This window comes from Centropristis striata, chromosome 8 (genome assembly GCF_030273125.1).
Source record: "Centropristis striata isolate RG_2023a ecotype Rhode Island chromosome 8, C.striata_1.0, whole genome shotgun sequence".
In the NCBI taxonomy this organism is placed as follows: domain Eukaryota; kingdom Metazoa; phylum Chordata; class Actinopteri; order Perciformes; family Serranidae; genus Centropristis; species Centropristis striata.
In genome coordinates, this window is record NC_081524.1 from 20,090,687 (window position 1) to 20,108,379 (window position 17,693).

The window sequence follows — 17,693 nt, forward strand, 5'->3', positions numbered from 1 at the left end:
TTTAACCTGGAACATTTCATCACATTTCATATGTTTTGTCAGTCTATTAAAGTGTTGTGTACTGGATTTTACTCTTTCATGCTTCCACCCAAGCTGTTGGGTTTTTTAATCATTTCTCACACTGAGGAGCTGTCAGGTTGTCTGAGGTCAGCTTGTCTTCTCTCAAAAGCAATGATCATACTGCCCCCTGAGGGTCATGTGAAGGAACTGCACTGCAGTCAAAATTGCCTCCACTGTGTTCATCATGTTCATTGCAACGTATAAAATAAGAACCTAATTTGAATACTGATGCTTTAATGGATCAAAAAGGCTTTTCATATATTTCAAGATCTAAAAAGTCACCAGTGTGGACAGGTGCTTTCTTTCAGTCAACATGTAGTAGTGATCAAAAAAATGTCACATAAATTAAGCATAGAAGTGTAGTTCACATTGTATAAACCTTAACCTATAGTGTCACATAATTATTAATGTTTTCATTATGTCTTGTATTATTAGTCTAAAGGTAACTTCAGTTGTCAGATCAATGTAGTGACTTAAAAAGTACAATATTTCCCTCTTAAATGTCATGTGATACAAATGATAAGTAGCATAAAGTGGGAACACTAAAGTAAAGTACAAGTACGTTAAAATGGTACTACAGTACTTAAGTCAGTAAATGAAGAGTTAGTTTGAAAAGAAAAATATAAAAGCCACTTCAAAACTGAATAAATCTAGTTTAATTTGCATTACTCTGCATAAACAATTAAAAATATATATTTTATGAAAATGTCAGAAAAGAGGGAGATATATCTTATCAAAATAACCCAGCTCCCATTCGGCTTATATTTCCCAGCAAAAATCTTCATAAATAACCTGATAAACAAAAGACAAATATCATTTTTTGCAAATGAACCCTTCAAATGTATTTGTATAAAAAAAGTTTGTTGAAATGTTTATTTTTGTCCCTTCTGCCTCTCTGTCCTTCTTCGGCGATGCCTCTGCATCTGTAAAGCTTCATTACAATTCCCCACCTGTCTCATTTCCCTGGTCCCCCTGTCAGCACATGTCATGTTGCTTGGTGCTCAGAGCTCTTCAGCCACCTGAACCTGTAAACCAAAAACCTGAACCCTGACCTGTGAACTCTGACCTGCTCCTGTCCTCCTGCTGAGGATTCTCACTTAGCTTTGTTTGGACTTGCTACACACAACAGTAAGTTTTTTTTATTTTCACTTTTTCAATAAATCACCAAACTGGAACTGCATTTTCCCCCCTTGTTGTTAAACATTCCTCACTACTAGTGGTGGAAAGTAAGTTAAGTATATTTGAGTTGATAAAATTATTGTTTTTACTCCTCTACATGTATCTGATAGCTGGAGGGACTTTTCAGATTAAGATAAGAAACACAATTTTAAAAAAGCCTAATGCATTATTAAAGATTAAAACCAGTGGCTCACAATCATTTGGCTTGTGGTCACTAGTTGGTTAATTGTTTGCAGTTCCAATAAAGAAACACTCTGCTCGCCAAAATGAATGCCATGTGCACAAGTGTTACATAACCTTTATAATATTTTACTTGTAATAGAGTATATTTACAGTGCTGTATTAGTGCTTTTACTTAAGAAAGTAATCTGAATACTCCCCATTGCTGACTTCAAACCTGCACATTTTATCTGCAGCTCACTCATTTTTATTTTAAAGCATAGCAAAAAAAACAAGACTTTATGTTATTGTGATAAATGATCTGCACTAGACACCGTCTGTATTAAATAGTTTTATTTTGTGTCATTTTAAAATATTTTTTCCTGATACAGATTAAACTGACAAATCCCTTTTTTGGATCAAAGTGCATAAAAAAGCGTCCCATCAGCTGCTGTCACCTCTTCAAACTGACAGCGAAAACATTCAGTGAATTACTTACAAAAAGTACATTTTGGATCTGAATTATAGATAAATAGTCACAGCATTTCTGAGTGCATGTTAATATAGAAAGCTGTGAGTAAAGCAGCAGTGAGACATTGTGATTTGGTTGACAATCAGTTTGTTTGAGGAAATTTGGCTGGCAGCCATCTCAAACACACGCTGTGCTCTGCAGTCCCGCAGTTAAAACGGTTAAACCGCTGAGTCTGATCCTGAGAAATTTAAAGTGCTAGACTCAGATAAACCTGAAAAAACAATAACAGGAAACTTCACACAAGCAGATAAAAAGCTCTGGATAGTGTTGGAGCTGAAGTCAGTTGTTTTTTCTGTGTGTGAATGAATGTTACAAGTGACAGGCCAGTTCACTTTGATATGAGAAGCTTCTAATGAGCTGAACTGGCAGAAATACACATAAATCAGCTGCAATCTTCATTACAAGTACGTGCAATTAGCATATGTTGTGTTAGGAGAGTTAAACAGAACCAATGAAGTGTCTGCTGTAGAGCTGCAACGATCAGTCGCTTGACAGAAAATTAAAGGGGAATTTCAACCTATTTTTTTGTGTCCAAGTTTTCCTGATTTCCAAGGTGAGTTATTATTAACAGGTGCAGACAAAAAAAAAGCCTGTAAATAGACCGACAACCGACAAACTAACCAACGAAAAATCCCCCCCAATGAACCAAGAATCTCATTCTTACAAGACTTAACTTGTTGCAGGAAGACAACAGTGGAAATGTTAGTTTAGTTGTTACAAATATGTCATGAATTATGTGTAAAGAGGATTTTAATTAAGGTTAATTACATTTGTGCTGAGGCAAATGTTTTTTTCTTAGCCTCCTCTGTGACAACTGAGGATGAATAAAGACGATGGTCACTTGTTTTCTAGGTCACTTCTTTTCTCTGCTGCCCTAAAATTAACACAAAACACATCAAAGATTATAATTGTATCATAGATTATATATATACATTTTCAATTTAGTGAATTCAGTCAAATAATTCTCAAATCTTTAACAGCTCACACCACAGTGAAACAACAAATTACACACAGCAAATGAGATTAGATTCAAATAATTCCTGATACATTGTGTAAGTCTTGATTACATCACAGCTTTTTTTTTTTATTATGAATAATGAGTGAAGTTTAGGTGTCTGTTTGTCAGAGTGTTAAACTGTCACCTGCAGTGTGTTGCTTTATAGTAGCTGTTCTCCTCCAGCAGCTCCTCTATGATCCCCTGAAAAGAAACATTTGAACAGGAAATCACTTCACCAGCAGACAGACGCTCGGTATGACTGTGAAGCGTAAAATGAAAACAATTTTGTTCCAAAATGAGACACTGGATCCAGCAGGAGAAAACAGAGGTGACACCTGCTCTTACAGGATACTGTAACACAGCTAGTGTATATTCAGTAAATATTAATGAATTCTTGATTACATGAAAGGAATTTAAGTTAGTACACTTATTCAAGTTCTTGGCGAGAGTTTGATTTTATTTCTGTACACGATGTTACAGCCAGCAGCTGATTAGCTTAGCCTAGCTAAGCCTAGCTATGGCCAAAGCTCACAAAATCAGAATGTAAAGCTCGCAACATTTTACAACTTGTTGTGCATACACGTCGGTTGCAGAAATGTCACAGCATCCCAATTTTTTGGGAATCAGGGCTTTAGATTAAACTGGATGTCACCTCCAAACAAGTGACTTGTGATCTACTCTGATGAAGACATGAAATCATTAGTATAATGGTTTTAATGTATATACTGTATATAGATATGTAATTAACTGTAGCGGTAAGGTGCCGAAAAAGCTCCAAAAGTGCTTGAATTTATGTTTTATAGGAACTTGATCTTGCACTTTTGAACTGATCTATCTATCTATCTATCTATCTATCTATCTATCTATCTGTCTGTCTGTCTGTCTGTCTGTCTGTCTATCTATCTATCTATCTATCTATCTATTGAATAAACGGCCTATGTGGTCATATGGTTTGGGAGACTAGGTTTTTTTTTATTTTTTTACTTAACACACATAAGAATCCAGATATATTTTTGGTGAAACTGACCTGCATCTGCTGATAGGTGACTCCGTCTTTGATATTCCCTTCACCTGTCAGTAACAGAGGGAAAACCAAATACACATTCTTGGCATCAAAATTTAAACATCCAGCTGTGAATGTGAGGTCAGATGGCCCCAAAAATGCACCGGTTACATCAATAATTTCCTTCTTGTGTTTATGTGAGAGGAGCTCTGCCAAAGAGCCTGCAGTGTTTTGTGTGTGTTTGGTGCAGGGTGTAGCTGTGGCTCTTACCTGTGCTGTCAGCAGTGTGAGGGTCTCCTGTGAAGTGGTGGACCAGAGGCCACCAGTCTGAACTGGTGGAGCTGAACTCCATCAGTTCTGCAGAGGCCTGGAGGAGCTGCAGAAACAACAGGGAGGAGATCCGCGTTTTGCTTACAGGGGCCTTGACACTCTCCGCAAATATCTGTGTGTCTGTGTGTGTGTGTGTGTGTGTGTGTGTGTGTGTGTGTGTGTGTCTAGGGCATGTCTGATAATTTATATCTGACCTCAGATTTCGTATGTGGCTTGTGCATGGCACGAAGGTGTGCATCCTCGATTTTGAAGATTTTTTAATTCATTTTTCAAAATATCATTATTTACGTAGGACTTGTTGCACTGTTTCTGATCGGACGCCTTTTAGGGGAGCTCTGCCCCATGGTGTGATAGGCCTACACCTGGTCAGTAACACAATTCGCTCCGGATTTCCACCCTGACTCATCTCATCTGTAAGTCTATCTTATCTATCTTTCGGAGTTTTAAAGTGCGCTACATAGTTCGATTTGGCTATAATTGAAAAATCGACTTAATCTCCCACTATACAAACACATACTTCCTACGGGCACTGCACTAGTAAAATGCTGTTTAACTCTGTTCAACATGTAATTTTTCAAGCTTTTTTTAAATTCTGTGACGTTATATATATGGGATTTTTATGTTGGTACACACCTTGCTCAGCTCCACTTTCAGGTTGTGTGGATCGCTCCCAAAGTGGAACAGAGACTTTTTGAATCTTTCGATAACTCGTCGTTTGATGTCGTGGTGCGGAGCTGGTGGAAGCTGTAAAGTCAATTTAAGGTGATATCAACATTTGTTATTCACATTCAAGTATTTGTCAGCTCTATGTGGGGATTAAAAAACAGGTTTGGCATTTTGTTGGCCATGTGTTTTTAAGTTTTTGATGGATTTGAAACAGAATTAATGAGTCATTAATGACCAGCATGATTTGGACAGATGAGATGTGTCTGCAGATTTAAACGGCTTCAACAAGATCTAACAGTCAAATGTACCTGAGTGATGTAGATTATTTTGTGCAGCTGCATGAGGAGCCTCTGAATAGGATCATCGATCTGCCGAACCTTCTTCTGAGAGACACAGAGCCCTGCTGACGCTGAGGTAAGAGCCAAACACACACAGACACACACACACAGACACACACACACACACACACACACACACACACAGGCTGACTGAGGCTAAATAAACACAACACAAGCATTTTATAAGGGACTTTTAGAGCATCTGCTCTTTGGGTTGTTTGTGTTAAGCATTACCATCAGGTGGAAAATGTACCTGGTCTCGGTTTAATCTTTGCAGCAGCATAATCCCCACTGAGAGGAGAGGAAAATGGAAAAGGCAGGTCACACATCAATTGTGTCGGACATTAAGAAACTATTTGTGTGGGTGTTTGTGCATCAAATAAATAAAATGTGAGAATTTTCACTTACCCAGAATGAATTTGTTCGGGTGTAACACAAGCAGGGGACTTAAATCCTTTGATCAAAACAAAACAAGACAAAATCAAATTAATCACAGTGATTTAACCAATCAGAAAAACTGAAAGCAACACTTTCTCTGAGCTTTAAAAGGTTGGCCTTGTTACTGCAAGACTGCCAGTTTAAATCAGACTGCCTCCCCTTGTTTACAATGAACACATTTGCTTATTTGTCATGGAAAAACAGCGTACAGGTTATAAGAATATTACCAAATATTCTCATTTATTCTCTCACTAACAGAGCACTGACCCTTTCCTTTCAAGGCAGTGGTGTCGATGTCACATGGTTCAGCATCACCATCTGAGGCATCATCTAAACACACATATAATTATATATATTTATGACATCTAATCATATTTTCATTCCAAACTTTGGCCGGTCTATGTTTATTAACTTCTGTGTCACCTTGACTGATGTTCTGCTCGCTGTGGTTTGAGCTGCAGGCTGCAGGAGAGCGTGGAGTTGAAGTTTCAGTCTTCATTGAGTTTTTTTCCTGCATAAAGTGCAGCATGTGTTTGACAGGCAAATCTGCAACTCTTACAGAAGTATTTTGTTAACTCAAGTCACCACCAAAGCGGTTTAGTTTAGATGTATTTGTAGTTGTTGTAGACCCTCAACGACATTTTGTTGATTATAAAAATCCAGTTTACCTGAAAGAAGTCTGAGTGGCAGCAGTCCGTCCTGCTTTTGTGCCTCTCCAGGAAGTACTTCTGCGCTCGTTTTCTGTCTCTGTCTGCTCGTCTTTCCAGTGCATTCTGGGACGTGTAGAGGCCATCCATCAGCCTCATCATGAGGTCAGAGATCCTGGAGCTGAGGGCCACGATGTCTGGCCGCTGGTCTGAATCTGGACTCAAACACCTGACAGGACGTCCCATAACAGCACAGAGTATTGTAAGACAGTGATTCCCAACCTTTTTCTTGAGGGACCCACAATTTTAACATTGTAAACTTTGGCGACCCCCGATGATTAGGCAATTTAGATATTTTAATAGCCTTAGTTAAAAGTTTAATAGTCCGAGTTTTCTAAACTCTAAATAAATAATAAGTAAGTCTGGTGAAGCAGGATCACTTTACATTAAGAGTCTTTTGTTTAAGTTGTGAAATGGTAGTGAGGCTTCTGTCCAACTTCAACTTAAGTTTGCCTTTTTAAGGATTCAGTTTACCTTATTATCTTTAATACAGCAACATCCATAATTTCAAAATAAAAGCCTCACCATCTGATCATGTCTGTGACTCTTTCTGAAAAAGCTCCTTCTTCAATCGGCTCGTAGACAGCCTCAACGATCTACCAGCACAGAATAAGAAGCAAAGAACAATTACAATTACAAAAACATTTTCAGAGTCCAGTGTGTGTGTGTATGTGTGTGTGTTTGTGTAACCTTGCTGGCCAGTGACAGCATGTTGCTGCTGTAGAACGGAGGCTGTAAAGTGGCCATCTGGTAGAGGATGCAGCCCAAAGCCCAGACGTCAGCTTTCTCTCCATATGGCTCGTTCTTCACCACCTCTGGACTAACACACACACACCCCACACACACAAATGTTTGAACATGTCGCCTTATGAAGAACCCTCAGAATGAATCCATCAGGGTACATCATTTACATGAATTAGCATATTTCTCACAGATTATTTGGTGACTAATGGGGACCTACTTTTACATAAAACAATGAAAATTAGATACTTTTCTAAGGAGCCAATTCTATAATTGTGTAATTTGCAAAAATAGTAAAACTTCAATTCAAACCTTGAAGCACACACACACACACACACACACACACACACACACACACACACACACACACACACACACACACACACACACACACACACACAGCTGTTATCAGGACCATAAACACACCTGAGCTGTGGTATCTGATGTTTCCCTAAGCTGCTAACAGGCTGTAAAAACATAAAGACAGCTCTGCCATGCCTCCTTAAAGGGCTGATTCACCCTAAACACATTTTCTCACCTTCCTCTAATCAGAGAAACAGAGTTTAAGTTATCTGTGCCCCCTCAATACAACTGAGGACAATAAAATGTTATTTATGACGCTCATAGTTGATTCAAAGTGACTTGGGAATTTGGGAAACTGAGAAAAAGAGATGTGCTGATGAGCAGCAGGATGCTCAGAATGAATTTCCTCACCAGGAGTAAAGGATGGTGCCGACTACTGACGTCAGCTTGCTGTTCTCCTGTTTCTGCTTCGCGAGGCCGAAATCAGCTTCAAGCAGAAGAAAAACACAGGTTAAACCTCTTTATAATAAGACGAGAGAGAGAGACAGAGAGAGAGAGAGAAACTGTTGACACTCACTGATTGTGACTTTGTCCTTTTCCCCCAGCATTATGTTGTTTGGTGAGAGGTCACGATGAACTATTCTCTTTTCCTTGTGCAGGTACCTCAGTGCCAGACACATCTGAGAGAATATGAGATGTATTAATTCATATTTGTATCCATTCAGCCAAAAATATCTTTCATTTGCCAATAGAAATAACTTCAACTCATATTTTAGGCTTTTTTCCATAAACTATTGGCAAAGAATGAACCACGCTGAAATGTCTCGTGTGGTGTAACTCTGATATTGTGACAGGCCTACTTTAACTACAGTAAAACATCTCACATGACAGTTGTGTTTTAACAATTGACCAATTCTCTACCAAGATGATATTTGTTTCCCAGAGTAGATTAAGTTGAAGAGCTGTTACCTGAATGAATATATTCCAAATTCTGTCTTCGGTGAACTTCTGCTGCTTCTCCTTCAGAGAGTTAAAGTGTTCAGCCAGCGGCACTCCCTCGATCAGCTCCATCACGATGTATAGCTTGTCGCCTAAAACAAAATTGTAGTTTTGTTATAGTTGTCTCTTTTCATTATAATAGCTAGGTCAGGGTTATAGCCCAAAAAATCCTCACCTTCCAGAAACGTCTTGTAATATTTAACAATGTTTGGATGAGTCATCTAGAGAAGAAAAGACAAATATAAACAACACAAAATAAGTCTCTATTGTTCTGATATGTTCCTGAATTGACTCTTAATGATGAAACTTTTTGCCTGTTCTTTGACGATCGTGAGCTCGGAGATGATTTTCTCCACGTTGCTGTCTCTGGACTTCTTGTCTTTGCCAAACGCCGGGTTATGCAGGTTCACCTCCTTCAGAGCCAGGAGGTTCTGACCGATCTGCTTCCGGACCTTAAATTATATAGTATAATTATTGGAACCATTGACACTAGATTTTATCGTTACATATTTATTCACACACTTTCTTTGTCTTCTCTTACACATGATTCGACTATGGGAAATGTTTTTTTTTTACATATGGTGAAATTGACAATAAAGCAGAATTAGAAAATTCACCCAAACTGCCATTTACCTTAAACACGCTTCCAAAGGCACCGGTGCCCAGATGGTCCAGTATGGAGTAACCATTGATGACTTTAAGGGGAGGTCGGTTCTGGTCCACAGTCTCAATACTCTCTCGCAGACTTTCCAGTTCATCTTCCTGCATTACAAAACACACACAGAACTCGGAATGGAAGTGCAAGGTAAGAATTCTTCTCATCACTCCACATACTTTATTAATCTAAAAATAACAGTGATATTTCTTTTTATTTCTCATCCAAAAACCAGCTGAATAAACAGCTGAATCCATTTAGAAGCAGTTCCCTTACAGCGTAGACTGAAACTTTAGTTTGCAGTCCCTCGTAGGCTGCGAGGTCCCGCACATAATGTCCAACATCAATAAACAGCTCAAAGAGGTCTGTGGGAAACAGTCTGAAATGGATAAGAGATTACATAACAGCACTGGAGAACATTTGTAGAGATTTTTTTTCCTAAACAGATTTCCAACAGGAGCCAAATTTAGAGATTTATGCATAACAGGAACTTAAGGTTATATAAATTTTTTTTTTAAATAAAATAAGTATCACCTCTTAAACAGATGTCTGTTTCTTTCCATGCTAAAGAGAAATCGAAGGGCCCGGAATGCATAGCACTGCAAATAAAAGTACAAATCTGTTACTTTGAGATTGTTACATCTACATTATAGCATAACTTCATACATATATAAAGTCATACCTGTAAAGATGTGACTTTTGATCCAGAGTTGTGTGGTAAAATCAACTTTGCGATAATATAAACCCCATTTTCCTGAGAAAAGATTTTCAAAATGAGTTGACTTGAATTACATATTGTAATTTGATACAAAGGTGGATTTATTCATTCCCATCCTGTCAGCTGTCCTGGTCTTTGTGTAAGGGCTTTTTTCTTACCTGCACAATGTGGTGAGCAGATGTGTCATCCAGACTTAGCTCAGTGAGAACTGTGCAGCAGGCTGGAAAAAAGATTAAAGGGGATATAACTTAATTTAAGAACTCATACATGCAATCTCAGTCTCAGACTCAGAGTCCAATGAAAGCTTGTGAACATTAATAACTCACTCCCAAGAACCACAGGATGAACAAAGACTGGAAACACTGACGCATTTAGACTATAACATTCAAAGTTCCCCTGCAGATTCTTATTGAGACCAATGTATCAAAACATTTATGTTTTTAAGATGAATTCATTTTATCTCATCGTGTTGTTTAGACATCCAGAACCAGAAAATGTACAACTATTTCCTGCCAAATCATAGATACAGTAAGTCAAGTCTCAAATTCTCACTACAGGAAAAAGCTGTTTACATACTGAGAAGCTGATAAGAATCCTCTGAGGAATGAATTTAAAGTGCAGGGGTAAGAGCACAGGCCTTTTTCACTATCTTACATTTTTAACAGCACAAAATCTTACTGGATGTTTTCTAACTGGTATGTGATAAGCTGTATAGTCCCTGACCTGACTGCAGGGCCATGGTGTTGTCCCCCTCCTCCTGCGGGCTGAGCTCCTCTCTGATGTGCTCTCTGTGGATGCGGCCCGCTGCGTTAGCGCTGGAAAGCGTCTCGATGGACGAGCGGTCAGAGATGTACTGCCTGTCACTGTGAGAGTTATGTTGTATATCATTATTCTGAATGGCTGCACATCTGTGTCTGCCATATAAAATTTTATCACTGAAATGTATTGTACTCAGGTGTAGTTGCAGCCTTCATCATTAGTGGTAAGAACACTGGAAGGGATATGCATTTCAGACAGGTGGGGAGCTTATGTTTCAGAAGAGAAAAAAAGCCAGGAAGGTAGTTTTGAAGGCCAGAAATCATGCCACTTAGTCGTGAGCATCCTGCAGATATATCATGGTAAAATTGTATCACGAGGGGCAGTATAAACCAGAAACCTTTTCACTTAGATCCTGCAGATATTTAGTGTTGTACTTCCATAAAGTTGGGGGATTCATACAAGACAGAAAATTGATGCTGCAGAGGCTGAGATATGCTGACTTTTATATGGGTCAAGCTCCAAAATTACTGGATCCCACAATTCCCATAACGCAACCTGCAGCAAATCTTCGTTAGACCTTCCCTGACTGTTAAATGCAGATGTCTTTCCATGTGCTAGTCTGTAATGAAGGCTACTATACTATATATTTGAAGTTTCCCTTGCTGATATAACTAATGAAAGTTTAAAGTTGCATAACTATTGTTTTTTAGGTGTGACCTATACAAAAAGACTGCATATCTTAGGCTCTGTCTGTTTGCTCTTTTATCATTCTTTTGTTAATCTGTTTCTGTGAGTCCCCTTTAACTTTATGTAAGTGCAATGCTAAATTCCTGGAGTGACCCTTAAAACCATAAAACCACAAATCACTTCAGCATGGACCAAAAAGTATCTGCTGTAGTGAATTTTCAGGGAAAGGAAAGCTGGGATGAGTCATGTTAACAAAAGTAAAAGATTTGGGTTGAAATCACTTTTTAAGTCTGTAAACAGAGAAGCTATACACCTCAGATATGCTTTAATTTCTCACTCTCACAAACCTGTGGAGCAGCCGGAGAAGCTGCTGCACCCCACCCCATCTCCGGATTTCCGTCCTGATATCTGGGTTCTCGCAGAGCTGGACCAGGATCCAGGCGACGCTCCACAGCAGCTTCAGGTGATGTCCATACAGCAGGCTCAGCAGCACCGGCAGACCCTCCAGCTCCCTCACCTGGTCCCTCACCTGCCACACCAGGGACAGCAGCCTCAGCAGCTCCGCACTCATCCTGGAGGAAACGTCAAGTTCAGTCCAGCTTGTTCCCACGTTTTTAAGTTGTTTTTTACTCTTTAAATTGCTTTCTAGCTGTGCCTTAATTGTGGACATTTAAATTATCTGTTTAATATTTACTATACAAAGGATTATATGTTCAATCCCTGCAACAACAAAAGCAATGTGTCTGTTTACTTTTAGATAATCAGAATCAGAAATACTTGATTGATTAATTTGGTTTTGCTCCAGATACTCCAACAAGAATAGTAGAAATAGAAGTATATATGTATATAAGACATAGTAATAGCAAAATATATAGATATTTAGACTTTAAAATACTTTTTTTTAATAATATAACATGAGGAGAGATTAGCTGGGATGAGTTGCAGCAACTTGATTTGTTTTTTAGGGGTTTTTTTTGCATTTTATAAGCACTAATATATGGAAGAAGGTTCCCACAACTTGGACAGAATATTTTATCTGACATTGACCTCAACAAAAGAGTGATTTATCACCTCTTTGACAGCAGGTCGTACTCCTGGAGTATTATTAGTAGGTTCTCCACTATGGGTAGCTCGCCAATCTCGTCCTTGCATTCTGGGCTGCAGGAAACAAAAGAGTCTTACAACAGGTGAAATCTTAAATGTGTTTAATGCATTAAATGAGATATTCTCTTACCTCTCAGCCATTGTGGTGAGTGCCAGCAGGGCTCCCAGCAGCACGCTGCTGTCTGTTGTGGAGAGGAGCTTCACCAGAGTCTACAAATGGTTTACTTAATTAAAGACTTAACTCTTTCTCCACACAGTGCATGAAATGTAGAACTTTTTGAGCTGATAAACTGAGAGCAGAGATCATGCTACAAGAAAAGCATGACTTAATATGGTCATACATCTCACAAAGAGAGTGTAAACACTTGGCTTTCACTCTGCATAAGGCTTTTTAATGCTTCACTGGACAACTGAGAGTAAATATTTGCAAATATCTGCACCCTCCTGGAAGCTGCAATGTTCACTATCACCCACATTATCAAGTATATGATGGAGCAAGCACCAATACACAGTTTAATAGCTTTAAATGTAATGTCTGACATGTGGGTGACACTAGTTTGAAAATAAATATCTGTGACAAATCGTATTGTTATTATGACATATCTTGTACACAATTTTCACATTTCAGCTCATTGATGATCATGAATAAGAGAGGTCATAATGTATGTATATGAAAAATATTTATCATCTTGAGAGCAAAAATATCCTTGTTACATTTAATGTCAATCTGTGCATTAACCTTATAAAACCCAACTTTCTTTCTAAAATACATTAAAATGAATTAGCTGTAAAGATTAAATATGCACTGTAAATTTATTGGAGATACATATTGGAGTTTTAGCGGTGACGATAATAAAATTGCTTTCTCATTTAGATTTATTATTAATCCAAATAAAAAAAACCTTTCGTAGCCTACACAAATACATTATTCACTCACTGGCCACTTTATTAGGTACACCTGTTCAACTGCTTGTTAAGACAAATATTTAATCAGCCAATTACTTGGCAGCAACTCAATGCATTTAGACATGTAGACGTGGTGAAGGCGAGCTGCTGAAGTCCAGACCAACATCAGAATTTAAGTGACTTTGAATGTGGCATGGTTGTAGGTCTGAGTATTTCAGAGACTGCTGATCTACTGGGATTTACTGGTTGGAGATGATAGAAAGGCAACAATAACTCAAATAGCCACCAAGGTCTGCAGAATACCATCGCTGAGCACACAACACCTCCAACCTTGAAGCTGATGGGCTACCATAGAAGACCACACTGCCACTTTATTAGGTACACCTTGGTACAGTGTCCAGTGAGTGTATTTATAACATGTAGTGCATAACCAGATTCAGTTTCAGGCTGCACCAACACAGGAGCAACGTTCTGTTATGGCATTAACTTTATCTCAGACATGAATATTATTGGGAAAACAAGCAGCACATATAACATTATCTCAATTTATCACTCACCCTGTGAGCGCCGCTCTTGATGACCCAGGCCCTTTGATCGTCAGCGGCAGACAGCTTCTGAAACATGTCTGCAGAGCAATCAGCACAGACATTATTCACGGGGAAGCACACATAGCTAATATAGTGTTGATATTGCCTTCAGATTACTCACAGGTCATTGTGACCAGCTTCTGCACAGCAAACGCCTGTTCCCCGCATGATATGTACATGGCAGTGACATGCTCCATATACTGAAAGAGACATGGAGCAGCAGTGAGGATGAGAGGATAAACCACAGCCCGTTGAGAATTGTGAGAAACATCTTAAAGAACATTTACCCTTGCAAGTAAATTGATGCCTTGGAGCTGATGCAGGATTTTCTAAAAGAAAGTGGTTAAAAGAGGCATTTTTATGATATTTTAATCATTCAATATATAATAAACACCCCCCCCCCTTTTTTTCCAATTTGTACCTGATGGTGGGGATCTCTGATCAATAATCGTAGGCAGATCAGAACTCTAAGGGCAGATTCAGGCAGTGCATGGTCAATCCAGTCACTATAAAAAGAGTGAACATTGTCAGAAAAACTTTGTGTGAGACAAGAGAAGAAATGCAGCAGCAATTCAGAGATATTTTACCTGCAGAGTCTGTTCTTGACTAAAGACTCAAGGATGTCTGAGAAGAGTTTATGCAGTGGGTGACTGCTGAAGCATCTTTGGTCTCTGTATGTGATGCTAAAAAAAATTAATAGAATTAGGTCTGAAATGTACTTGTACAGTATAAGTAGGGTTGCATTATAAATGTATCAATATTTTCATGTTTTCAACACAACCAAATTCTGGTCACATGCAGGGCTTGATATTGGACGTAAAATGCGTACAAATCTGTCTCTAAATCAAGAACAGAAAGCTGGCATCCAAAGTCTGCCCAGATTCAGACTTCTGTTTCCTCTTTCTCTGATCACAGTTCCTGATTGAAGTAAAGATTTAGTCAATTTCAGACTATTTCACTTGGTTAAGGGTTAGCTCTTGTTCATCTGCTTGTTTAACTGCTTTTTTAACTTTTGGCTTCTTTTGTTAAATTACAAAAACAATTTAAGAGGCCCTTAAATGGCCTAAGGTTCAGTGGGTTAAAGCTAGTAATATAATATATTATAATATTAGGTGATGAATCTTTAAGATTATGAGAAAAAACCTGAATTTTTCCAGTTCAGAGGCTTCACTGCTGATGTCGCTCTCATTCCTCTGTCTGTTGGTGTCTTTTGGAGGATGGTGGCGATGAGATCTGCTGACTCCAGTGCTGCATGCTTTACCGTGACTCAGAGCTGCCACCTGCGACACAAGGAGTCTCAGACTACAACATACACACAGACCTGAAGAAATATGAGTTGGTTTGTAATTGTTATCAAAACGTCTAGACACACTGCCTCAGCGTGGCGTCACTTTTTCACCTCTTGTCTGGGAATGCCTCTGGCAAGCAGCGACTGGAGCCTCCTGAGATCATGAGATGCCCTGGAAAACAGCTGGCTTTATCAGTTTATCAGTGATTTGTATTGTCTTATCAGGGAAATTCATTTTAAATTATGATAAAATGACAGTGCGGAGGAAACACTGAGCTTACCTGCTCTGGAATCCTCTGGATTTTTCTCCTTGTCTGACTTTTTTAACTGGATTGGACATTTTCAACGTTCCCCTTTGCTTCCATGAGTGACCTGAGGTTCAACTGCAGACATTTTTGGCACATAGTGACATTTAGATGGGGTGGGATGAAACTGAGAAAACTTACTAAAATACACTACTTGAGTACAGTTTTATGGTACTAGTACTTTCCATTTTATGCCACTTTCTTCTAAATTTTGATGGGCAAATATTGTCCTTTTTAACTTCACTATACTTATTTGACCACTTTAGTTACTTTGCAGAATTAAATTGTTCATACAAAAATATAAATTATTCTTTACATTCTGATATATTTTTGTAGTTTAAGATACATAAGGTAAAAGTAGCTCCAGCTTTTCATGTTTTAACATTAAAATTATGCACACATGAATGCATCAATAATTATAATCCAATGCAATCATTTATAATAATAATGCACTATAATTCTGAAATGGGCTATTCTGCACAATGAGTACTAATACTTTTGCACTTTTACTTTGGTAACATTTACTTTTTCTACAGTGTGGTACTGCAACTTTTATTTAAGTACTGACTGCTAACGTCAACTAACAACTGAAATGTAATGTGACAAGAAATATAAAGCCGTACAAAAAGGAAGTATACTCAAATAAAATCGGTCAACAAATATATCAAATTTGTAGCCTATTTTAATATAGTTCTTGAGAAAATGTAAACTACTTATATACTTGGTTACTTTTCACCACAGCTTGAGTTGTAGTGTAAAAATAGTATTATTTTTATGCTAATATAGGCTAATTTTGCTTAAATAAGTACGATTTTGAATGCAAGACTTGTGATAATATATATTTTACACTGTATGATAAGGTCCTTTTCGCCTACTTATGTAAAATATTCTTACACCACTGCTCTGCCCTACCAAGCCTAACTAAAAATGAACTCTTTATGTCTGTTTTATCTTGTGACAAAGTTTTAGATTTCAATTTTGCTTTATTTCAGAGAAATAATACTGTGATACAGTGTAGCTTTGTATTTATTCATTGTGTTGAATAGTGAAGACAAGAATATTAGAAATTATAAGTTTATTTGATAGGGAAATTATTATCTAGATAGTAATTAAGTTAAAAAAAAGTGAGATACAATTATATTTAGACTAAAATATAACATTACTTTATAATATCAAGTCTAAAATACACAAATATTTGAATAGAATTGTTAAACACTTAATTAATTACTGCACAGTGAGTGTAGGAACTACATTTTTGGGGTCAAAGGTCAAATAAATCATCATTATTTTTGAGCATGAAAATGACATCATCAAAACATGTAGAAATAAGTGACATATCACTTACCTACCTATAACCCATTTAGCTTGCCTGTTAAAAAAACGTTACTTTAAAGCAGTTTTCTCAGTTTTACCCTTTGCGTAGTTACTGCAGTTAGACTTTGTACGGCAGTGCTAGTTTATGTGATAACAGGGCTAGCTAGACTATTTAGCTTAGTTTGGCTAAAGTTAATGGTTGAACTAAGCCATCCCTTATTTGTCAGTTACAAAAATGCACGTTAAATGTCTCTTACCCTTCCTTCAGCATCGCAAACTACATCGTTATAGGAATTTGGCTTCATTAAATTTCCTCTGTGGCGAATATAGACGACATAGTTTTGTTCTTGAAACAGTAGACGCCCTTACATTAGCAAATAAGAAGCAACAATGTTTAGTTTTACGACATTTTTAACCAATCCAGGTGAGCAATGTTGGAGAGTCTCTGTTGCTATGGATACAACAGACGCTACCCGCATTCCGTCGCCAGGGCATTATGGCACCGGAGTGTTGTTCATATTGGTAATTATATATTTATGTATTATACTACTGTATTCTGAAATCTAAAAGAAAATATAATATAGTTGTACTTAGGAAAAAAGGAAAAAATGTATGTATGTATATATAATGTAATATATATATATATATATATATATATATATATATATATATATATATATATATATATATATATATATATATATATATATATATATATATATATATATATATATATATATATATATATATATATATATATATATATATATATATATATATATATATATATATCAAAGAAAAAATAAAATTAATATTTATTTTTTCAAAAGAATAATTATATTTCAACTGAATTATCATTTATTTATTTATTTGTATTTCCTTATTTTTAAAATGTAATTATCTATTTTATTTCATGTA

At 37.3% G+C, this 17,693-nt stretch overlaps 1 protein-coding gene across 2 annotated transcripts; it reads right to left on the reverse strand.

Annotated features, from left to right (window-relative positions):
• Positions 1-1,670: 1,670 nt before the first annotated feature.
• Positions 1,671-17,206, reverse strand: nek10 (NIMA-related kinase 10). 2 transcript variants are annotated; one of them, XM_059338572.1, is made up of 36 exons: positions 17,033-17,206; positions 15,438-15,539; positions 15,268-15,343; positions 15,012-15,148; positions 14,456-14,551; positions 14,290-14,374; positions 14,156-14,197; positions 13,990-14,068; positions 13,839-13,906; positions 12,506-12,585; positions 12,343-12,429; positions 11,619-11,843; positions 10,549-10,688; positions 9,984-10,045; positions 9,790-9,861; positions 9,642-9,706; positions 9,384-9,486; positions 9,086-9,214; positions 8,767-8,904; positions 8,628-8,673; positions 8,423-8,544; positions 8,031-8,133; positions 7,865-7,940; positions 7,100-7,229; positions 6,935-7,005; positions 6,371-6,578; positions 6,126-6,213; positions 5,970-6,032; positions 5,673-5,718; positions 5,518-5,555; positions 5,235-5,335; positions 4,894-5,004; positions 4,201-4,306; positions 3,955-3,998; positions 3,073-3,128; positions 1,671-2,804 (listed from the first exon to the last, which is right to left on the reverse strand). In XM_059338572.1, exons 2-36 carry the CDS (start codon positions 15,494-15,496, stop codon positions 2,768-2,770), a joined length of 3,189 nt encoding a protein of 1,062 aa, XP_059194555.1. In that variant the 5' UTR covers positions 15,497-15,539; positions 17,033-17,206; the 3' UTR covers positions 1,671-2,767. The 2 variants fall into 2 exon arrangements, with proteins under 2 accessions (XP_059194555.1, XP_059194556.1); XM_059338573.1 differs by having other exon boundaries at positions 1,672-2,804; positions 15,268-15,328.
• Positions 17,207-17,693: the final 487 nt, after the last annotated feature.